The sequence below is a fragment of the Drosophila kikkawai genome, chromosome 2L (genome assembly GCF_030179895.1).
Source record: "Drosophila kikkawai strain 14028-0561.14 chromosome 2L, DkikHiC1v2, whole genome shotgun sequence".
NCBI lineage: Eukaryota > Metazoa > Arthropoda > Insecta > Diptera > Drosophilidae > Drosophila > Drosophila kikkawai.
Genome location: NC_091728.1, coordinates 24,997,994 through 25,023,066, shown reverse-complemented (window position 1 = coordinate 25,023,066; position 25,073 = coordinate 24,997,994). Strand labels below are relative to the sequence as shown.

General features: G+C 41.6%; 1 protein-coding gene across 1 annotated transcript; it reads left to right on the top strand.

Annotated features, from left to right (window-relative positions):
* Positions 1-1,490: 1,490 nt before the first annotated feature.
* Positions 1,491-20,766, top strand: ptc (protein patched). The gene is made up of 6 exons (XM_017175757.3): positions 1,491-2,407; positions 15,470-16,023; positions 16,116-18,063; positions 18,188-18,395; positions 18,457-18,728; positions 18,795-20,766. The coding sequence occupies exons 1-6, from the start codon at positions 2,279-2,281 to the stop codon at positions 19,617-19,619; spliced, it is 3,936 nt and encodes a 1,311-aa protein (XP_017031246.1). The 5' UTR covers positions 1,491-2,278; the 3' UTR covers positions 19,620-20,766.
* Positions 20,767-25,073: the final 4,307 nt, after the last annotated feature.

Below are 25,073 nucleotides of genomic sequence, written 5' to 3'. Positions count from 1 at the left end.
GTGTTGTTTTAAAAAAAAAAAAAAAATCTAATAATAAAATAACATGATTAATGTAAATTAAAAAAGTATAGATGAAGCAAGAACTTTTCTTTTCCTTTCAGCAGCATTGAAAACCATAATTAATTATAATTTTTTTTCCGACAAAAACACAAAAACATGACAACTTGTGTGGTCCACACACACTCTCTCATATAAGAAATAATGCTGCAAAAATAAGAGAGGTAGAAAACAAAAACATCCTGCTGCTGATGCTCATAATTTAGCATCGAGAACATGCAAAAACAGACATCAAAGGCAGCAAAAACAGCAACAACAAAAGCAATGTAAAGCTAACAAATTTACCAACAGTTCGCGGCACGAACACAAGCAAATTCAACCCCAACAACACACATACAGAGAGAGAAAAGCCTGCCACGCACGCGCTCCCACAAGCAAACAAACAAACCGACACACACACCGAGATAAAAGCTTCAGTGAGCAGCGCTGCCGACGCTGAAGGCCGACGCCACAAGAAGGGTGGTGGTCTCGGGAGGGGGGTAGTGGACCACCCACAACGCTTGGCGGTTTCAGTTTAATGGAAGCAGCAGCAACAAATTTATTTTTGGGTGGTCCACACTGCAGTGAAAAAATAAAGCACCGCAGCAACAACAATAGCAAAAGCGGCAGCAAAATACTTCGCCAAAAACCAAAATCAAATACAATAAAAACACGCGAATAACAACAATAAAAATTAGCGGGCTCTGGCCTTTTTGTCCTTCTCAGTTATCAGTGACAGTGAATGTCAAAACTGGGCTAGATAAACTGTACCATTTTAAAATGATATCTCAGAAAATCGTTTATCTATGAATTTAAAAAAAGATTAATCCACAGTACTCAGATACTACAGATGCAAAAAGATAATGTCTTAAGCTATTTTTGTATGTGTTTATCTTTAACTTTCTTGGTAAATATTTTGAAGAATTATTTTCTCGAGCATTATTTTCTAATACTCTTATAATAAATTAAAACTTTAGCTAAGACCCTAAACGGTTATATGTATGTATACTTATAAATTCAATGGTACAAATTATAATAAAAAATATGTTGTTTTTGTTAACATATATTGTAAAATATCTATTTAATAACATTTTTATTTACCGTTAAGTGTTTTCTTTTTTTATATTAAAAAATACAAACCACCTTGATTTTACGAAACTTTTAAAACACCCCTCGGTATTTTCCCTATTCCATTGCTCTTGAAAACCGTTCGACCGGCCCTCGGAGAGAGCGTTCTCAAACCAAAATGGCCGCAGACTCAAGAGCGCGAGAGCTGCGAGAGTGAGAGAGCCGGGAGCGTACTTTAGCTGCCAGTGAATGAGTCGCCCACGCATACATACGCAGTGCAGCCGAGAGCGAGAGAGGCAAGTCGCGCTCGCCTAATGAAGTTGTTGGCCTGGCGTGCCGCATCCGCGAGATACAGATACATCTCTCAGACTGCGTGCGATCCTCGAACGAAACGGTTGTAAGTGCGGAGCGAGCGCGGCCATAACGTCTACACTGTATCTGTCAGTGCACCACTGTGTGTGGTACAACAACAAAGATAAATAGCGCAGAACTCGTGCTGGAGCCAAGAAGAAGATATTGTAACTCAGCCGAAGTTTTTGTGGATTAAAGCCGAAAAATCCGGCCACCGTGAGTTCTATTAGTGTGTGTGCGTGCGCGAAGTGTCAAGAAGAAGCAGTCGCAGAGAGCGCGAAAAGCAAGAGAGAAAGAGCGAAAGCAAAACGACAACGAAAAGAAAACGTGAGCGTCCGTCGTCCGTCGCTTTTCCATGTGTGTGAATGATGTGTGAAAATTCTGTCCAATTCCCCAAAAAATTGTGCCCACAGCCGCCGAGGTAAACCCCGAAAAAAACCCGAAGAAAAGCGCGTACAAATCAACGAAATAAATCTTTCGAATCAAAAAAGCGAAGCCTGCAATCACAACAAAAACCCAAACAACAACAACAGCAAAGAGCGCTCAGAAGATACACAGCGTGCGAGAGCGAACGAACGAGCGAGAAGAAGCAGCAGCAGGCAGAAGAGAGCGAGAAAATGCAGAGTGCAGTGCACAAAATGCATTTAAACAAAACACAAATTCAAGGCAGTAATTAATACTCATTGCATCGCGTTCGAACTATAAGCCCAAACTGCCTCCCCGAGGCAAGCACTCTCTCAAACGTATCTGCTCAGATTCCATCCGGAATCCGCATCCATATCCGTGCATCCGCATCCCAAGCCAGCAAAGATAACGCTAAATAATGGACCGCGACAGCCTCCCACGCGTTCCGGACACACACGGCGATGTGGTCGATGAGAAACTATTCTCGGATCTCTATATACGCACCAGCTGGGTGGACGCCCAAGTGGCGCTCGACCAGATCGATAAGGTGAGTTCAGCGCACGTAGTACTCTGCAGACAGTAGAGCCTCCTTTGATTCAACTTTTAAATTTATGAAGTCTTTAACTGCTGTACAAAGACATTCATCTATCTATTTTAGGGAAATTGCACAATCTTTTCAAGTTCCATAAGTCCAGAAAAGGTTTAACTATTTACTATCATTAGACAGCAGTCAGTTTTTAATATATAAAACATTTTCTAACTCATCTAATATCTACCCTATCTATCTTAGCAATCAAAATCCTTATGAACATATTTCACTTATACTTTTCTCAAACTAAAGACTTAAAAAATAAATCTTTAAAAAACTATCTTTCAATATTCTAGCTAGGTGAACTTTCCTTAAAAAAACCCCCTAAAAAACACTTCTTCAGAAGTTACAAGAAACCTTTTACAACTAATTAGGCTAAATTACCCAAACTTTGATTGCCTTATTTTATTGCAAATTCGGTAAAAAAAAACCCTTTAGTAAGAGGCGAACATAACAGAAGTTGGACTGTAAAGCCCAAGCGCAGCGGCCTTTGTTTAATGCGCCCATTAAGCCGGCTGGACAGATTTCAATAAATTTTATTGCCAATATCTCTCGCAATATTTTTTCGCGTTTTTGTCGTCGCCATGTCTTTTGCTTCTCCAGTCTTTTCGATTTCATTTCATTTCGTTTCGTTTTCTTTTTGCCGCTTAGTGTGTTCTCTGGTTAATAGAGTTGTCGGAATCTTGGTCTCCCTGCCAGTCGTCTATTAATTACAGTGATTAGCCAAAATCACCTGACATTATGTAGCCAATCGGCTTATATGCAAATTTTGGTTATTTTACTGTTTAGATCTCAAGAGCGTGGAGGATTTATATCTATATATAGGCATTTGTTTACGACAAGACCAGTCATAAAAATCGTGAACAGCTTAACATGGCATGAGTTTTACTTATTTTAAGTCGGTTTTTTTTATGTTAATCCTGGTTTTGTAGAAAATTGATAAATTGGCTCAGCAGAAAATATTTTAAATATATTTTGAAAATAATCTGAGCTTAGCACACACTCTTCACATTTGTTTACATTTTTAAACAAAAACTAGATAATAGTTATATCAATTTTCAAAGATTAAAGTCTAAAAAGAGACGCATTTATTGATCCAAAGAATTCTTCATAATTTATCACCAATTTTGTGGTCAATTTCTCTGTGTGCATTGCCATCAATCTACGACTATTTGCGCTGTGAGCAGCCACACAGCAGGACTTTACGTTCCCCAATGCACCGCGAACGGAGCGCAGACGGAGACGGAGACGAAGACGGACATATCCACAGACAACTTCATTACTTTGGCGCTACTGTGCAGAGTTGGCCCGACCGCAAAAGCGAAACAATAACAACTGCAACTGCGCCAAAAACAGCAATGCAGCCCAGCCTGAGACTTGGCAAAAAGGCGAATAAAAAAAATTAAATAAAAAGCGGCAGCAGCAGCAGGAGATCCAGTGAGAAGGCAGCCAAAAAGGCAAAAGGCAAAAAGCTTCAAGAAATAATAAACAACAACCAGCCGCGGACTGTTGTGTGTCAGTGTATCTGTACTCGGTGTATCTGTGTATCTGTGCGTCTGTACAATCCAACATGGGTGGGCCGCAGTTGAGAGTCATTTCGTACGTGCTGTTGCCCCAGTCCTCGTTCCGTCCTCCTCGAAAACCCCACTATCGTCAGAGCCCTCCTCGAAAAACCCCCTTACATTTTTCAGATGCTCTTTGATATCAGCCGAGCATTTTTCACAGATTGTTTAGAAACTAATGCGTGACGTAATGCACAATCTAAATAATTTCTGAAATACTTACGCAAAGTAAAGTTAGTCAGCTAAAGTCGGTTATATTGGCAAGTAATTGAGCAAAGTGAGGTTTAAAAATATCAAGATATATTTTATAGCTTGAAAATATGGTCAAACTATATAAGTTTCTAATACAAAATAGTTTATTCAATGTTTATTTATGGATTCTTGCACTTAAAAGCTGGTATATTCCAGGAAGATTATATAGATATTTTCTATTACATTTCTACTTTGTGACAGCGTATCCCTCTGTCGTCTTTAAAATTAGTTTTCTAACTCGAAAAGAACAGTAAACAATCATTATTTCCATTGTCGTTGCCAAAGCGTTTCTCCTGATTGTTGTTGTTATGGCCGACGATGCAAATGAAGCGGGCCAGAGATCGGTTTTCGGGTTTGGTTCGGGCCATCGAATGCGGGTGGCCCAAAAAAGAAAAACCAGAAGAAAAAAACAGAGGCAAAAGGAAAAAATTTCACTGACGCACGCTTTTTGTATTTGCTGTTAAAATACTGTCCATCAAATGTACACCAAAATTTAGATCAATTCAGGGAAATTACAAAAAATATTTTTTTTAGAATTATTTTCTTGTTGCTGTGGCATACATGATATAATTAGGATTTAAAGTCATATTTAATTTGAAAATTATACATCTTATAGTTTCTTAGTTAAAATATTAAGTTTTCTTGGTTGAAAGTGGATAGCGGCTATATAAAGTGAAGAAGAATTTTCCGTTTACCAAAATCTTGCATTGAAATATTATATGAGACAACTTAGCATTAACCCTTCTACCTGTTCCCATACGTTGTTTCTCTGAGTGCTTGGACTCTTCTCAAGTTTTCTCGCTGGTTCTCGCTGGTGCTTTTTACAGCTTGATGTCTTCATCATTGTTGCAGTTGCAGATGCAGTTTCTCGGCAACCGACCGACCGCGTGGCGTGTCTTGCTTCGATGTTGTGTGTGCCCCCCAGTACCCGTCCCCTCCCCAAAAGTCCCCTCTAAATGGTTTGTTTTCCTCTTGCCATGTTTTTGCCCTCGCCTCGTGTATGTGTGTGCATCTCAATTATTTCTCGTAAAGTCTCTGGGGCTCTCGGCTGTAACGTGCTTTCGACTTCGGAGTCTGAACCATCCTGAACTCCGCTGGAAAGTTGTGGCAAACGATCGATCGTGATGGCGCCGACATCGTCAGCGTCTTTTGTGGTCGTCGTCATCCTATCCCACTTCATTCCATCCCGATTCCGATTCCGATCCCCATCCTCATACTCGTCGTCGATGGCGATTTATTTTAATGACTCAATTTAAAGAAATATATTAAGACATTAAAATCGTCTAACGAAGCTGTGCGTTGGGTCTGCTTTTGCTTTTTTTTGGTCACTATGCAAATTAGCCAACGCGATTATTGTTATTATTTCTGTTTATTTCTTTCTTTGGAAAATTTCGTTTCTTTTTTTCTTTATTTTTGGCTTCTGGGAGGTCTCCGTTGTCTTCAAGGGGATGACGCTTTCATTCATGATCTGAATGCGAAATAAGGTTGAGTATTACTAACTCAACCGATATGATCTTTTTCTTGGGGGTTCAACGAATAAGTCTTTGGGTTGAGTTATGAATATTTGTAATAATATAATGTGAGCGTTTTTTGCTTATTTTAAGAGGTAATTATTCATTACCTTTTAAATCAGTTTCTAAAGAATTATTAGAAATTATAAGCATTTTAATTTACTTTGACTCTTAAAAAAAGACTTTTAACTTATTTTTTTTATAAAATATGTTATTACACTCTTTTACTCAATCTTAATTCCTTCTAAAACCTTTCTTTGTAAAATGTAGCAAGGCAATACCCTTTAGATACACTGCCCCACCGAGTATTTATGGCTTTTTGTTTACGGAACGCATCGATAAATCAAATGAATTTACAAAGAAAACACTTTCTTCTATTTTTACTTCGACGTGTGTTTGCATGTGCCAGCCACTAATCATTCGTTGTGAGTTTTTGAAGCCTAGAATAGAGTATCGCTGATATCGGTTTTCATTTGTATATCCCTTCATACACACTCTATCGCCCCATCGATATTTATTTATTTATTTATTTATTATTTGCCCCGACTCATTTATGGCAATGCCGCACTATCGATGCAGGCCATGTACTCGCAGCGACGCCCGTTGTATCTTTAAGATATGCGTACATATGAATTCATGAATGAAATCGCTTGTCGTTGGCTCTTCCCCGCCACCTTAACCCCTTCTCTTCTATTTCGCTGGCTGTGCCAATTGTAAGGCAAACACACAGATACTTTGCACAGGAAGTTGAGCAACATTGGCGGCATTTTGAAGAAGTTGCTGCCGCTGCTGCCAGTGGGCAATAAATTTGTTTAGTCATGCTGGGAGAGATGTGTCTGGCCATCCGATGTCCGATGTCCGTGTAGCCGCTTTTTTCACAACTGCCCTCGAAAAACAAACACAAACATATAAATATTTGCGGCATCCACACGGGGCAGCATTTCCCAAATAGTCAGAAAAACGTAGGAAAAACAGTAGCACTATCTTTGAAATCAGCATTAAGCGGGTGTATCTTAATGGAAAAGGTAAACTAGGAAATTGCAAACGAATAGAAATCTATCTTGGAGGTTGAAGGATTACTAAAAGAAAGTTTAAAGGGTTTTAAATAAACAATATTCACCTGTCCTAGCAGGTGGGAGCTCTCAACCTCACCGTTTATAAGGTTATTATTATATATCCTATATTATCTTTTCCTAATATTTTTAAATACCAAATTCAACTTGGTTATATAAGATCGTATTGTGTTCTCCTATTCGCTGTAGGTAACTTAAATATTTAATCTAGACCCCCGACAACCTCAGTCACATAGCGCACTGTCTCTATTGACTTTCAGGCCGTAAGTCCCATATTATAATTTCCAGATCGTTATCTGCCTGATAAGATCTCGAGAGCGCGGAAGGTGTAAGGCAAATAAATCATTGTCACGCTCGCGATCAATATTTGTTATTTGATATTTGCCCAGATAGACGCTGGCAGGCCCCGCACAAATACTGGAATATACATATATCTATAGAAGTAAATACTCCAGGGATATTCACATGCACGAAATATCGAAGCGAAGAAAACAAAGATCAAAGGCATCCGACCGAGGGTGAGTCTGGATCTCAAGTGGCGACCGAGTGGAGGAGCATAATCCTTGGGTAAACTCCCTCCCGCAGAAGAAGGAGTGTTAGGGGATAGAGAGAAAGATACCTGCATAAAATGTTACGAGAAGGGTGGATGCCGTCCTTCGATGGCCTTCGGTTCCCAGAAGAAGAAGGGAATGTCGATGAAGATATCTCACGCCTACAGGCGTTTCCGGCTTACGGAGGAAGTGCTTAACAAGTTAACTGTAATTCGACATGCTGGGCGTGTTGAGAGCCAAACAAGATAAGGTGTGTGCCCGGTACACTTCTGGGAAGTGGCAGATCTTTCATCGGGAATAGGTTTGAGTTAAGACTCAATTGAATACCAAGGAGAGTTAACCCAGAGAAACATTTTTCGAGATAACTACATCCCACTTGTTTTCAAAGATATAAAGTTCGTTAAATCGAAACGCAATTGTTTTCAATTTAATGTATGCATTATGTACTGTTTAGTTATCAAATTTGAATAATGTACAATGCCAGAGAACAATGCAAAATTAATTTAATATTCTTGTTTTACTGTTAACCTTCATTAAATATCCAAATTATGCCGGGCTATAGAATTGCATTAACTTTTTGCTTTAAACAATGATAACAAATGTCTGAATCAAGCAAACTAATTAACATCTGATTGTTGGAAAGTAAAAACCAGATCTATTTAATATTTCATCTTTAGTAGACACATTTAGCATACAAATTACAGACAGAATAAGTCCTCAATTTAAATTCCGCCCAAACGGGTTCTTAAATTACTTTCGTTTGTAGAAAAAACTTTATAATCTTTATTGTTTATCACAATTCTTGCATCTAGATATTCCCCCGAATAATTTCCTCTTGCTTTTAATCGGATTCCTCCCCATTCACAAGTTACCCAATCTCTTTACATAATCCTTTGACCCATTATCCCCCAGTCCGAACTCGTTTCACCCGAAACGAGCCCCGAATGGCCCACATATATAACTCCCACATGGCAAGGGGGAACCGAAGCTGGAGACTCAACAATTGACAGCTTGATCTTCGGAGGTGTGCCCCTGTGTGTGCGTGGCCAACTTGACTCGATCTCCGATCTCCCAGAGACCCAAGAGACCCGAGACCCGAGAGACCATCTGCAGCTGGAACCCAGAAAACCAAACCAAAAAAAAAAGTGAAAAAAATGAAAATAAAAATAAAACTAAAAACAAGAGAGGAAAAAAGACATGAAACGCTCCGTGTGTGTGTGTGTGTACAGACTTGGTCTTCATTAGGGACGGGACGCCGAGAAGAGCCGCACATAAAACTGTTATTGTCTTCATCAGTCTGCGACTGAGGCTGCGAAGCAAGAGAGACAAGAGGAGAAAAATCAGGAGAATTATGAAGACATTAACTCGACCACACAGCACGCGGCCCGAAACCCCAGAGAGGGGCTTACCTTACTTGCTTACGATCAAGAGCCACGAAACTGAGACCCAGGGCTCGGCTCGGCCAAGGTACACGGAGACACAGTGACAGAGAGCGAATACCGGAAAGAAACATTCAAGCAATAATCACGGAATTCACTGAAAAAGCAGTTAACGGACAGACGGACAGCGGACGGACAAGCGGACAACTCCACTGAACCCAGAGACAGAGACTCAAACTCAGACTCAAACTCGAGCTCGAGCTCTCGTACTCGAATGCGCTGCGATACGATCCGAAACGAAACGAGGCGATCCGAGAGTGCGTGTGTACCTGTGAATGCCGGCGGTCCGCCGTCAGGTAGTAGTTTTCAGCTGCGTTTTCGATTTTCAGACGAAAATAATAAAGAAATTAAAATTGTTACGGCCGCCGGGCAAGGGCAGGTGAACCTTCTCCTCTTTTTCTGCTCCTGAAATCGAAGTTAAAGCTAAAACTTTGGGAACAAAATCAGGGCTCTGCATATGTATCTATCCTGGTGGCCCTTGCTTTTGCACCTGGCTCCTTCTGGAGTTAACTGTAAATTGTCTCAACCATCTCTCACCTGAGCCTTCGCTCGCTGGTGACCTTCAAACCTTTTACTCTTTTTTTTTAACGATTTCATTTTTACGGGCATGCAAATACTTAAGGAGAGAAAAAAAAGAAGAGCATGAAGCATAAAATGGTAATAAATGCGACCGACAACGGCTTGCTAGTCACGTTTTGGGGGCGCCATAAATTGGCGGCGGCCACCGAGAGGGAATTTGCATTCAACGGTTTCACATTCGGGCCTCACTTTTAATTGCCCCAAAAAAAAAAAAGAAAAATCAATTTACTTTCCAGCTATCCATTTGGAATCTCTCTGTGTGTACAATGTGTGTGGTCCCTAATGGAGGAGGGTCCGGGTCCTAGTCTCGCCTAAAAATAAACCCGACAGTACCGTCAGTATATCCATTTCTTGGGCTATTTTGTTTGACAGCCGAGAGGCAGCTGTGTGTGAATGGCATGTGAAAAAATATATAAAAAACACAGTTCCATTTAAATGCCAAGATATATGTGTATGTACACATACGGAAAGATCGGATGTGGTGTGGCAATGCCCGGGATTTCGTATTCAAAAACGTTATCAAGTGGCATATAACTTTTATGGTAGCTACAAGTTTTATGGCACACGTTTACGTGAGAAACATGGGAAAGCCGTGACACAAGTCCGGGCACCGGAGCTTGGATCTCGGAGATCCCAGCCCATATATAGAGCACGATCTGCTAATCCCTTTGTGGGATTTGGATCTTCAGCGAGAAAGCTTCGGCCAGATTCCCCGCTAATGATTCACAGCCATAAATATCGTTGTCCATATACATAATTCTATAAGATGCCCTATTCATATTCAATGGCTCTGGGTGGTCCGTCTGCCCATATTGAATTTCATTTTATGCTAAATATCTTTTTTCTTTCATTTTTTTTATTGTGTGTGGTTTTGCATTCGATTTTTATTGCGGCATAACTGGGTGCGCTCATATTTTATGGTTATGGCCCAACGCACCATATTCGAGGGGGACTCGAGTGCCTGTCAGATTTCCGAATGGCATGGAAAAGTTTGCTTCTTCCCGAATCGGAGCGGACCGTGTAATTAAGTAGTCAGATCTCTGTGGGGGGTAGAAAATTTATATTATTTCTCTTGGTTTTGGTTCTAAGACCCCGCCGCCAGTTGATGTGTCGGATCTTTGATTGATTGATGCGTGATGGAGGGATTGAGAAATTGTGTTTATCGTAAACAACAGAGAACGCCAAACACTGGAATTCTGACAGAGCATTAACTGGGAAAATTCTATAATTAAGATACTAATTATCTTTGGGTTTAATCAAGAGTATGTGTTGCTTTCTTCAAGATGTACTACAGAATGTTTCATAATAAATTTAAATCTTCAAGGACTTTTTATAACTTCCACTATGGGTAATAAAGTATCGTTTTAGGCAGTTGACAAAACTACAAAAAATACGTTTTTTAAATATATGGAAAATAATTGTAAAAAATAATTTTTTTTTAACATGAATAAATCCCTTTAAATATCACATATTCTGCCTTATAAACATATCGAAGGATAGACTTCTTTACCATATCTGTGTGTATATACCTGCACCTGCTGGGCTCTAGCTCATATCTCCTTCTTACTCGTACCCATTCGTCATGGGATCTAAGCTGGTCTTTGGTTTTCCTCCATTTTCCTCCGTTTTCTATGCCTGCGGATTAAGGAGGCTGAGTCCGCCGCTCGGTGTGTGCGCATTTCTAATGAAGCTGTCGCAACAGCGGCAACAAAGGCAAGTACACGGAATTAAAGTAACATTTTCATTTGAAAATGCAAGCGGAGGAAACCCCGGGCAGGATCATAAATCAATGGCCGTGACATTTCCTCACAGAGAACTGCGGGGGTGGGCACTAACACAAACAAAAAGTAAAACTAAGACTAAAAAAAGGAAGGAAAGGAAAAAAGAGGCACGCAAGGCAAAAACAGCACAAGATTGATGATATGTCGCACAGATCGAGCAGCATGTTTTTCGAGATACAAAGGCAGCCGAGAAAGAGAGCCAGCAGCCGGGCTGACAAGCGTTAACATAAAGCCGTCCCGCTTGATGGCTCAATCTTGAGCGAACAGTTGGCAAGGCAAAAAAAAAAGTTATATATGTCGAAGCTTTTATTAGAGGCCTCACAAAATGGGTTTATTATTTAAGAGGTTTTTAGAGTTTAATCTAGACTTGTTCCACATTTTATTTATCCACAAAAAATTGAAAAATACTTAAATTTGAATGTGTTTTTGATTTGGCTTGAGTTTAAATTGTTTTAAAAATATTTATGACAGAAAAAACAGAATATTTTAAGCAAAAGATACTTCAACGTAAAAATAACTTCAAATGTATCTTACAAATACCAAAGGTTTCAGTAAATATCTTATTTGAGAACTATACATTTTGTATAGTCAGAATCCTTCGACTCAGATTACTCAATTTAAGGCTTAAAGCTGTGGAATGCCGACCCCCCAAAATCTAGATTAAGTTTATTTTTAAACCACAACAGCCGCTAGGGGCCAAAATGCAACAATGTTTTTTCGTTTTGCTCCACAAGCCACAAGGAGCGGTGAAAAATTCCTAGAATTTTGTGCATCTTTTGTTTGCGTTTGCGCACCTCACCTTGGCCGTGCGCTGGGGGAGAAAATTATGGAAAAATTCCACGAACACGAGACCAGATCGCCGCCGCAGGCAGTCAGTCTCTCAAAGTGGCTGTGCCGCCAACGACTTAATTAATGGCGACAAAGTCGAGAGCCCAAGTCTAGCCGCGTTTGATGTTTGCCTCCTTCCGGAAATGCTGCTTACTGGGCTGCATAAACAAGCAGCAGGAAGTAGTGTCCCTATGTAGCCGGATTCCTAGTGGGATCTAGCGTATATATTCCCACTACGTCCACTGCTAACAGAGACATCAAGCGGTGATTGTTTACGACTGACTCCCGCTCTATCTTAACGGTAGTCGTAAAACGCTCAAAAGACCAAACAATAAAGCCATTCCTGGGCACTGCAGCTTTTCCCCTTCATTTCGTTTTTTTTTTTCTTTCGTTGGGCCACAACCTGACTTGGCCCGGGAAAAATCTGTGAAAAGCGATAAAAGGCGGGCGCAGCGCGGAAACGCCACAAGCCGTGGAGAAGTTTCGAGTCGGTTTCGGGTCTGGGCTCGGGTTCGGGACCGCATGGAATGTGTTATTTGGCTGCCTCGATCCCCCGACATTGCTGGGTGCGCCGTTTCTTGTGGGGGCACAGTGGGTTAGGTGGGTTCTTTCTTAGGTTTTGTTTAAACTTTAATAATTTTATTAATGATTTCTTATGACTATTTTTGGCCTCTTTCTATAACTAATTAAGGTTTACATTGACATGACATTTAAAGTTTAACATGAAAAAGGCTAATTTAGGACTAACAATTTAACATGTAGAAACCATTTCTTTATAACATTATTAACCTTGAGGTATGACTAATATTTTTATAAAAATATTACCTTAAAGTTTGAAAATTACCATTTGGGTGTATAAACTTGTACCACAATGCTGCTGTATAGTAACCACCGACTAATGGTTATAATTTAAAGAAGTCTTAACCTAAAGTTAAATAACTAATGGAAATATTTTCAATTTACTTGAGTTTAAATACTTTGTGTTTGGTTACACTTTAATTTTTCGCGGTAAAGTTTTATTTTAACAGGATAATTATTGCAAGAATCAAGATTATAGCAAGCCTCCTGTTAGTACCAATTTTAATCGGAAGATTAAGTTGTACTTCATTTTAATCGCATGTCTAAGCCTGTTTGCTCCACTGTTTGTCTGATTGTTGAACTAAACCTTCGATTGAGACGTTAGCATTAGCGCGAGCCTCATTATTATCTTTTTTTTTTTTTGTTCATGGTTCTCGTTTTTTACCTTTTTTATTTTGGGAAAGGGGCTCAATTTCCGTACTGCACTGCAGCAGCAGCAGCTGGGGGAGCCGGACAGATGAAGCAGCGGCGGCACGAAATGAGCTGCAGATGCGAAAGGGGTAGAGCCGGCCAGGCCCAGAGTCCCGGCCAGCGATCGATCCAATTGCCCAAGCAGGCGATTATACAGCTGTGTTCACGGAAATAGCAGTGCGACAGAGGAACAACTTCAAAACGTTTTTTTGTACATATTCCTTTTTGCAAGCTGATCTATTGCACATTGTTTTTGTAAAATGGAACATAAAGATAAGAATCGAGAAAAAATTCCGTTAGATTTGCTCTACTTTTATGTTTTATTGATATTTTTTCACATATGCAGCTCGTTTTGGCCGATCACTGAAATAGCAGTTTTTAATTTTCTTTCGCAAAAAGTGCCGAAATTTCTTTTAATTTTGTAAAAAATTACTTTAATTAAGGTCGTTATTATAGTTTATACTATAATACACCTTTACAACGCAAAAAAAATTATTTTAGTGGGCGCAGGACCTCACTGCTCCATGAGAGAAAGATATCAGATAATTTAGCCTAGAAAGAAGGGGAAAACATGTAAAGAGTCTCCAAATCTTTCAAATTGTTCTTTTAAAATAGTTTATAAGTCATAAAATATGAACCGAACCCAAAAAAAACGGGGTACGATTCGCAAAACCCCAATTGTACAGGCTCGACGCGTACTTCGCTTCAGCAAAGCTCGTCCTTTTGCATCCTCTAGGGATATATGAGCGGGAATTGGCATGGGAATCAGTCATGGGACCATTCGCCGGGGACTTATTGAATAAATTTTAGATTCGCGAAGTCCATGGAAAATGTCACTGCTTGGTTATAGGCATATCAAGGCCAGATTGGAGTTCGCCAATAGCCCCTTGAACTGCCACTTTTCAAATGGCGTAATATCCTTTGGACAAATGACTCCAAACTGGTTTTATTTGGTGGAATAGGACAAGACAATATGTCCGTCGACCCCCAAATAGATAGTACCCCCCAAACCATACGCTGAAGACAGTAAAACACGGTGCCCTAAAAATCATGGTATGGGTATACTTTTCATACAACGTTTTAGGTCCCGTAAATATGATCGGTGGGATCAAAGACCATTATGTTTACGTCTAAATATTAAAAACTGTCTTGCAGCCGTATCCTGAGGAAAATATGCCATTAATTTGGACATTTCAGCAGTACAGTGACCCTAATCATACCATCAAGGTGGCCAAGGAGTGGGTTCTTAATGAAAAAGTGGATGCACTGCCATGGCCTGCACAGTCCCCGGATATTATTCCGATCGAAAACTTATGGGAGACATCAAGGGCTACGTATTAAAGAAGTTTCCGACTTCTAAGCCGCAGCTTTAGCGATTTGTGCAGGAGGAATGAGGCCATATTCCCCTTAAGCGTTGCTAAGACTTGGTGGACTCCATGCCACCCAGGTATGAGGCTATGATAGCTTCTAAAGGCTATTTAACAAAATATTAGATCATAGTCAATTGGAATTTAAGAAGAAATAGGTTTCTTATACGAAATTTTTAAATTTATGAAGAATTTTAGTTTTTCACTGCTATTTCAATGATCGGCATAATATAGACCTTTTTTGTTGTTATTAGCTATATCTTCTAAAAGGTTTATGTTACCTAAATTAAATGATTGTGGTATTGTTAATAATTAAATATACTAAGCTTTTATGAAAAAAAAATTTATGAAAATAGTGTTTGTAACAGGATTTTCCGATCTTAAACGTGCAGGTCGTTGGGCACTGCTATTTCCGTGAACACAGCTGTAGGTTTGCCTGTGTCTTTTTTGGTTCTTTTTTCCCCTCGTTTTTGGGCCGCCAATGACGACAGCGGCGTGTTGTGTTGTTTTTGTGGTTGCAAGGCTCGGGATCGGGACTTGGAGACTTGGGTGGGGTCAACGGAGGCATGGACGTGGCAGCCAAGGGTGCCAAGTATTGAAAAATTTGAAGAATTCTGTGAAAACTACGCCCATGTGCGGATGACGGCTTCACTGGGGAGTCGCAGAGATAAATTATATGGCCACACGCTGTTTCGTTATAATTTTAATGTCTTATTTATGGCTGCAGAGAAAGAGGGAGAGAGAGAGAAAAAGCTTAGAAAATACCAGAAACTAAACATAAAATTCCGCATTCCTTTCGCTATTGCAGGGCAAGGCGCGTGGCAGCCGGACAGCGATCTATCTGCGATCAGTATTCCAGTCCCACCTCGAAACACTCGGCAGCTCCGTACAGAAGCATGCGGGCAAGGTGCTCTTCGTGGCGATCCTGGTGCTGAGCACCTTCTGCGTCGGCCTGAAGAGCGCCCAGATCCACTCCAAGGTTCACCAGCTGTGGATCCAAGAGGGCGGTCGCCTGGAGGCGGAGCTGGCCTACACACAGAAGACGATCGGAGAGGACGAGTCCACGACGCATCAGCTGCTCATACAGACGACACATGACCCCAATGCCTCGGTCCTGCATCCGCAGGCGTTACTGGCGCACCTCGATGTCCTGGTCAAGGCCACCGCCGTCAAGGTGCATCTGTACGACACGGAATGGGGGTTGCGAGACATGTGCAACAAACCCAGTGCGCCCTCATTCGAGGGCACATACTACGTCGAGCAGATCCTGCGCCACCTCATCCCATGCTCGATTATCACGCCGCTGGACTGCTTCTGGGAGGGTAGCCAGCTTCTGGGACCGGAATCTGCGGTGGTCATACCGTAAGTAGATTTAATATAAGCCACAGTATCTTCAAGATACCATTAATACCCAACTAACCCGACCTTTCCCCACTTTCTCTCTGCTCTTTCAGTGGCATTGAACAGCGACTCCTGTGGACCACACTCAACCCCAGCTCGGTGATGCAGTACATGAAACAAAAGCTCACCGAGGAGAAGATCAGCTTCGACTTCGAGACCGTCGAACAGTACATGAAGCGGGCGGCCATCGGCAGCGGATATATGGAGAAGCCCTGCCTCAATCCGCAGAATCCCAGTTGTCCCAATACGGCGCCCAACAAGAACAGCAGCCAGCCGCCCGATGTGGGAGCCATCCTCTCCGGCGGGTGCTACGGCTATGCGGCCAAGTACATGCACTGGCCGGAGGAGCTCATTGTGGGCGGAGCAAAGAGGAACCGCAGCGGACACTTGAGGAAGGCGCAGGCCCTGCAGACGGTGGTGCAGCTGATGACCGAGAAGGAGATGTACGATCAATGGTATGACAATTACAAGGTGCATCATCTGGGCTGGACCCAGGAGAAGGCCGCCGAGGTGCTCAACGCCTGGCAGCGCAACTTCTCGCGGGAAGTGGAGCAGCTGCTGCGCAAGCAGTCGCGGATTTCGGCCAACTACGACATCTACGTGTTCAGCTCGGCGGCTTTGGATGACATCCTGGCCAAGTTCTCGCATCCCAGCGCTCTGTCTATCGTGATTGGAGTGGCAGTCACCGTGCTGTATGCCTTCTGCACGCTCCTCCGCTGGAGGGATCCCGTCCGGGGACAGAGCAGCGTCGGCGTGGCCGGTGTCCTGCTCATGTGCTTCAGTACAGCGGCGGGACTGGGTCTGTGCGCCCTCCTGGGCATCGTCTTCAATGCGGCCAGCACCCAGGTTGTGCCGTTTTTGGCACTGGGACTGGGCGTCGACCACATCTTCATGCTGACGGCTGCTTATGCGGAGAGCAATCGGCGGGAGCAGACAAAGCTCATCCTGAAGAAGGTGGGTCCGAGCATCCTCTTTGGGGCCTGCAGCACGGCGGGATCCTTCTTTGCGGCTGCCTTCATCCCGGTGCCGGCCCTCAAGGTCTTCTGCCTGCAGGCTGCGATCGTCATGTGCTCCAATCTGGCGGCGGCTTTGCTGGTCTTCCCTGCGATGATCTCGCTGGATCTGCGACGACGCACCGCCGGCCGAGCGGACATCTTCTGCTGCTGCTTTCCGGTGTGGAAGGAGCAGCCGAAGGTGGCGCCTCCTCCCCAGGTGCTGGCCCTGAATAACAACAATGGTGGACGCGGGTCTAGGCACCACCCGAAGGCGTGTAACAACAACAGGGTGCCGCTGCCGGCGCAGAATCCCCTGCTGGAGCAGAGGTCTCAGGCTCCAGGCCAGGCAGGAAGCAGCCACTCGCTGGCCTCCTTCTCGCTGGCCAACTTTGCCTTCGAGCACTACACACCCTTCCTAATGCGCAGCTGGGTGAAGTTCTTGGCCGTGATGGGTTTCCTGGCCGCGTTAATATCCAGCCTGTACGCCTCCACCCGGCTGCAGGATGGCCTGGATATCATCGACCTGGTGCCGAAGAGCAGCAACGAGCACAAGTTCCTGGATGCCCAGACGCGACTCTTTGGATTCTACAGCATGTACGCGGTGACCCAGGGCAACTTTGAGTATCCCACGCAGCAGCAGTTGCTGCGGGACTACCACGACTCCTTCGTCCGGGTGCCACATGTGATCAAGAACGATAATGGAGGTCTTCCAGACTTCTGGCTGCTGCTCTTCCGGGAGTGGCTGAGCAATCTGCAGAAGACTTTTGACGAGGAGATTCGGGATGGAAGGCTGACCAAGGAGTGCTGGTTCCCCAACGCCAGCAGCGATGCCATTCTGGCCTACAAGCTCATCGTGCAGACGGGCCACGTGGACAATCCTGTGGACAAGGATCTGGTGGTGACGAGTCGGCTGGTCAACTCTGATGGTATCATCAATCCGAAGGCCTTCTACAACTATCTGTCGGCGTGGGCCACCAATGATGTTTTTGCTTATGGAGCTTCTCAGGTTAGTAGCTTAATTTATTTTAAATTTAAATCTATTATAACCAAACCTTTTAAGTTGAAAGTCCTTTAAATACCTTAAATAATATTGTACAAGCTTAAACTAATTATTAAACAATCTTTTACAGGGCAAACTCTATCCCGAACCGCGACAGTATTTCCACCAGCCCACCGAGTACGACCTGAAGATCCCCAAGAGCCTACCCTTGGTCTACGCCCAGATGCCCTTTTACCTGCACGGACTGACGGATACTTCGCAGATCAAGACCTTAATCGGTCACATTCGGGATCTGAGCGTAAAGTTCGAAGGGTTCGGTCTGCCCAATTATCCCTCGGGTAAGTTTGCTAGTTAAGACTCTTATGAGGATCTCTCTCTAAGCTAAAGTTCCTTTTTTAGGCATTCCGTTCATCTTTTGGGAGCAGTACATGACCCTGCGATCGTCCCTGGCCATGATCCTGGCCTGCGTGTTCTTGGCTGCCTTGGTTTTGGTCTCCTTGCTGCTGCTGTCCGTTTGGGCCGCCTTCCTGGTGATCCTCAGTGTTCTGGCCTCGCTGGCCCAGATCTTTGGGGCCATGACCTTGCTGGGCATCAAGCTCTCGGCCATTCCAGCCGTCATACTCATCCTCAGCGTTGGCATGATGTTGTGCTTTAATGTGCTGATATCACTGGTGAGTGCTCAGAGTTTTCCGCCACGATTTTTCTGTTATAAACATCTTTTTTCTTCTAATTTCCAGGGCTTCATGACATCCGTCGGCAATCGTCAGCGTCGCGTCCAGCTGAGCATGCAGATGTCCCTGGGCCCGCTGGTCCACGGGATGCTGACCTCCGGCGTGGCGGTCTTCATGCTCTCGACTTCGCCGTTTGAGTTCGTGATTCGGCACTTCTGTTGGCTGTTGCTCGTAGTGCTCTGCGTGGGCGCCTGCAACAGCCTGGTAGTATTCCCCATTCTGCTGAGCATGCTCGGTCCGGAGGCCGAGCTGGTGCCCCTGGAGCATCCCGATCGGATATCCACTCCCTCGCCGCTGCCCGTGAGGAGCAGCAAGCGCTCTGGCAAGTCCTATGTGGTGCAGGGATCCCGATCCTCTCGAGGCAGCTGCAAGTCCCATCACCACCACAACTACAAGGATGTGAACGACCCGTCGTTGACCACGATCACCGAGGAGCCCCAGTCCTGGAAGTCCAGCAACTCGTCCATCCAAATGCCCAACGACTGGAGTGCCCCGCTCCCGAATTACGGTGGCTATCATGGAGGAGGCGGAGGGGGAGTGAGGGAATCTCGTCCCGCCTCCTATGCGGCCCCGCCTCCCGCCTATCACAAGGCAGCCGCCCAGCATCCGCATCCACACCCGCACCCCCAGCAGCAGCATCAGCAGCCACCGCCTCCATTTCCGGCGGCAGTATATCCGCCGGAACTGCAGAGCATCGTGGTGCAGCCGGAGGTGACGGTGGAGACGACTCACTCGGACAGCAACACCACCAAGGTGACGGCTACGGCCAACATCAAGGTGGAGCTGGTGACGCCCGGCCGGGCGGTGCGCAGCTATAACTTTGCGAGTTAGCACTAGTTCCTGTAGCCATTAGCCCGTAGCTGTAAGCCTTAGTCCTAAGTCTTCACTTTAAATGTATCTGTATCTATATCTATGTAATCGGTTTGTCTATCGGGTCTGTTCGGGATATAACTTTCACGGAGTCGTGGTTTGACTTGGAATAGGTTACCCCTTTTGTCAAATTTGTGGGAATGAATTAGAGGTTTGAAGTTTAAAAATGATATCCTAAAGTATTTTAATTCCCATAATTCTTTAATTTAAATTTAAAGTTGTAAAAGTTTGCTTTTTAAATATTTGAGTTTGATTTCAATTCGAGGACAAAACATTTCACTAAATTAAACCCAAAATCCAAGATAAAAAAGTTCGATTTCAATTTGTAAAATACCCAGTAGCTTATAGATTTCTTTGATTAATGTTCAAAGACCTTTAAAAGGGGCTATAAATCATGAAGAAAAAACATCTAAAAGAGAAAAAATCAAATCAAATTAAAGGTACTCCGTGAAAAAGAAAATCCTGGAGGGCCCCAGGGCGTATGTATATGTGTGTATGCATGTTAGTTAATTTCCAAAAAGAAAAAAAATCAATTCCGATATTTTGTAGCAGCTGCATTCCCTCCCCCCGCCTTACATCCCTCTGAAAACCCCGCCCTGCTTCCCAATTCACGCCCCTGCCTAGCAGCTTGTATGTATGTACCCTTAGCATCTAAGACATACTTAAACTTAGAGATATTTATTGTAACACGAAAAACACACGAAACGCACACTCTGTACTTACATACAACTCAAAGCGAGATTCAACGCCCACAAAGCACAAAAAACACAAAACACACTAGTAATTTGTAGCTCGTAATTTAGTTTAAATATGTACATAAAACCACAAGGACTTGAACCAAAATAGTATCGCTTAAACAGAAACGGAAACGAAAACGAAAGGAACGAGAGGAGATAATTACTATTACTTAATCCACCTGCTCCCCCTAAAATGGTACTTACAACCAAAATAAAACGAGAGTATAAATAATAATAATGCAAAATAAATATAAAAAACACATTGGAATGAATGGAGGATTGTGTAAACGCGGCATTTATCCATGTACATTTGTTGCACAAAGACTGACTGTCTTTTTTTTAAATAAAAATATATATTATACAGTTTTTTAAAAGCGAAATATAACTGCATTTTTCTGTTTGATATAAACCGAGGGATATTTTCACAAAGGACAGAAAATTGTCTCAACACAATTGTAAGAATAAAAATGTTTATATTTCCAGGTAATCTCATAAAACATTTATAAATGGATAAAATTAAAAAATTCAAATAAAAAAACGTTACAAGTTTATGGCTTCCCAACACTGGTTACATTCGATAACTTTTCGCTGTAAGCAATCCTGGCAAGGGGTGGCAGCTCTGACCAATAACATTGGTGAAGTCTGGCAGGACGATAATTCAAATGAATCAAAGTATATTCTGAATATTTATACAATTTTGCCTGTTTTTATGTTTAAAAACCAAGTCGGTTTGCATTATTTATATATATTTTTTCCTTTAAACGGCGGATTTTCGTCGTCAGAGTACTAAGCTTTATAGGGTCTTCCCACACACCGTCAAAGCGCATCTACCGTCCGTTGAACAAACGGTCCATAAGGTTTTGCCGTTCCGAATTTTCTCAATTGGCCCTGCATCAAAGCGCATCTAAATGTAACGACCGTTTGTTTGGCGATAGTTAGGCGATAGTTTTTCGGTGCAACTCTGAAAATTTGACCATCACTACGAAAGTGTATACACACTTGGCGAGAAACAAATGAGATATGGAATTTAAAACGTGGCGCCAAAGCTACAAGCATGCCCAAAATAGATGTTGGCGTTTTTTCTGTATATTCTTGCCCCAATATGTCCCCAATTGTTACTATTTAATATAAACCGCCTACCTCTACCTTATTTTAAAGATTTTGGATGCCTATACCACCTATAGACACTCTTCGGGGAATTTGCTCTTTGTTAGAGAAAAATCGTTAGAAAAACTAAAATTCCTTGTCATTTAATTCATTTAAATTTATTGCGGATAAATTCTGACGAAATCTGTGCCTTTTGCTGTTGTACATCAGCCAAAATAGTTGGTAAATGCTCCATTTCAAATTTGCAACTGCCAATTCGACCGCCTTTGTTTACGTTTTCATGAGCCACAGCTGATCGATCAGCTGTTCGGATGCAGATGCACTTTGATGCAGCTCTGTGGGAACACGAGTTTCGCATCTGCGAAAAATCCCAAACGTTCCTCACAGATGGGCTGTGTGGGAAGACCGTATTAGCTTCTCCTCTTCTTTTTGTTGCATTCGGGCTGTGATCGATAGCCGCAGGCGATATTTTCATGCCATGACACCATGACTAAACTAAAATCATATCTCATGACAAAATTTAGAATGACTGACTTACTTGAAATTCGTTATTTTATAGGAATAAAAATAGAAAGAAAATCAAACAAGTTCGAGCTCAGCCAGACGCCTTATATTAAAAATATTTTAAAGAAATTTAACATGGAAGAATGTAATCCAGTAAGCACTCCACTACCAAGTAAAATAAATTTTGCGGCCTTAAGCTCAAAAGAAAGTTATGATGCACCGTGTCGAAATTTAATAGGCTGCTTGATGTATGTAATGTTGTGTACAAGACCGGATTTGTGTGCATCAATTAGTATATTAAGTAGATATACTAATAATAATAATATTGAATTATGGACATGTTTAAAAAGAGTTCTTAGGTATTTGAAAGGAACAGCTGATCTTAAATTAACTTTTGTTAAGAACTCTAATTTCAAAAATATTATTACAGGATATGTTGATTCTGACTGGGCGGGTAGTGAGTGCGATAGAAAAAGTACAACCGGTTACATATTTAAATTATTTGAATCATATGTTATTTCATGGAATACTAAGAAGCAGAACTCGGTGGCTGCCTCATCAACTGAAGCCGAGTACATGGCTCTATTCGAAGCAGTTAGAGAATCTTTGTGGATTAAGTCTTTAATGAAAAGTATTAAATTTGAAATTAATGAAGCGATAAAACTTTACGAAGATAATCAGGGATGCATTAGCATTGCAAACAACCCCTCATGTCACAAACGATCAAAGCATATTGATATTAAATACCATTTTTCTCGGGAACAGATTGAAAATAAGCTAATTGTTCTTGAGTATATTTCCACAGACAACCAACTAGCTGATATTCTTACAAAAACTTTACCTGCAGCCAGATTCCTCAAGCTAAGAAGCAGAATGGGTCTTACTGATGACGATGAACAACAAACCTAAACCAAAAAGGATGAACACTCCTATCTACTATGAAATATCTTCTTATTTTGCGTTTTTTTTTTATTAAATTTTTGAACTTAAATTTATTTTAATTTATCTACATATATATTTGCTTGGTTTGATTGGGTTTTTCTGGGTTTTCCCCAATCCATGCAACAAATGTTGAACCAAGATATTGTATGCACCCCAGAAGGCACAGCATGTCTTATAAGTTTTTTTTTGTACTGAATTGTTTTTTTTAGTTTATTTAATGTTGTTTTTGAGGAGGTGTATTAAATGCAACCAACATAAGTCTGCAACATTGTTTGGCTGCAAGACAAAAGCAACATCAAATACTTAGAATTAAATGTTGCGGAGATCCTCAAATACCTAGAATTAAATGTTGCGGAGTTCCTCAAATACCTAGAATTAAGTGTTGCGAAGATCAACTATAAAAGGGACACATTGAAATGTATTTAGTTTAGTTCGCGTAAAACAACCTTTGTGAATAGTAGATGTGCTGTGCCAAATGAAAGAAAAGACTCATTAAATATAATTATAAACTATAAGTGCATATGTGTTGTTAATAAGGAGGGTGGTTTTTGCCAACAATTTTTATTCAAGTTTCTCTCCTGTATACAGTGACGAACTTAATTTTTGGCACAGTTGGCATGTCTGACTTTGGCACCGATTTTCTTCATTAAATATAGCCATATTTACATGAAACAAATTTTATTTAAATATATTGATCAATTTCCAACAAAATTAACTTAGTTTTATCCTTTTATATCATTCCATTAATTTATAAAAATTAAAAAACTAAAAAAACTCCTACATTTCCCTGAACAAAATTATTGGCACACTTGGCACATAGAGTATTATTTTGTAAAAATTTGATCGATCTGTTAACTTTTTTCATCTGGGAAGCCTCGTTATCTTTATTTAGAATATGCTTGTTGATAAAATTTTAACCTAAAATCGTCGAAGCGCCTATTTTCTAAGCCAAAGTAGCGAATTTTATCAAAATGTTGGGCAAACAAAAGTAAACTATCGAATTTCAACGGAAAATAGTTTTGTACTTACATAATAAGGGCAAATCGTATGCTGAGGATTGGGGAAATGATAAATAAATCCCGTTTTACCATTTAGAGCATTGTACAGTGGTTAAAGAGAGCCTTATAGAGCGAGAATGCTAAGCACTCTTAACGACCTAAGGCTTTGACCGACCGGGACTGGGTCACTATCATCAGGAAGGATAAGGTAAACCCGAAAATCTCTTCAACACAGGTTGTAGAAGAGTTTAAAAATTAATTCGGTTAAGATATTCATCCTATTTCGGTTTGGAGGACACTGTATGTAGCTAACTACAGTTTCTCGTTGCTAGCCGAAAACAACTCATTTTAAAAGTCAATCAACAGAAGCGTTTAGCCTATTCAAAAAATATTTAAGCAAGCTAGTTGACTTTTAAAACAATTTTATCCCATCTGATGAAAAAAATTAAACATTTCCCAATCGGATGGCTGCAAAACAGTAAGAAGCAAGCCCAGTACGGAACTCCAAAAAGAGAAACTTGTAACGTCTTTGAAACATAGTGGTAATATCGTTATTGTGAGGGGCTTCATGTGCGCTGCTGGTGCCGGAGAAATGGAATTCATATACGGCATAACGGACAAAACAAATTTTTAAGATATCCTAAAGATATATCTTAAAAAAAGAGCCGATAAGTTGAACTTACCAGTCACATTCACTTTTCAGCAAGATAATACGGTTCATTATCTGCGTATGTGGCTGGTAAATTTTAAGAAATACCCTTTATTACATCCACCACGATCTCTAGATCCAATCCCCATCGAAGATTTGTGGGAAGAATTGGACAGACTGCTAAAAAGCGCAATATATCAACAAAGGTCGAGCTTAAGGTGACATTTACCGGGGGGTGGCTTAAAATACGAATGGGAACCACCCAAACTTTGGTTTTTTCGACCCCAAACGGTCATAAAACATAAGAGCTTAGACACAAAATATTAATTTATACTATAAACCGTTTCATTTTGAACTTTTTTAATGTTTTTGGTTAGGTGTGCCAATAATTTTGTTCAGGGAAATGTAGGAGTTTTTTTTAGTTTTTTAATTTTTATAAATTAATGGAATGATATAAAAGGATAAAACTAAGTTCATT

Coding starts and splice junctions, on each gene's coding strand:
- ptc (XM_017175757.3), top strand. CDS start 2,279: ATGGACCGCGACAGCCTCCCACGCGTTCCGGACACACACGGCGATGTG. Junction 2,408..15,469: donor CGCTCGACCAGATCGATAAG/GTGAGTTCAGCG, acceptor TCGCTATTGCAG/GGCAAGGCGCGTGGCAGCCG. Junction 18,396..18,456: donor TCTGCCCAATTATCCCTCGG/GTAAGTTTGCTA, acceptor TTCCTTTTTTAG/GCATTCCGTTCATCTTTTGG.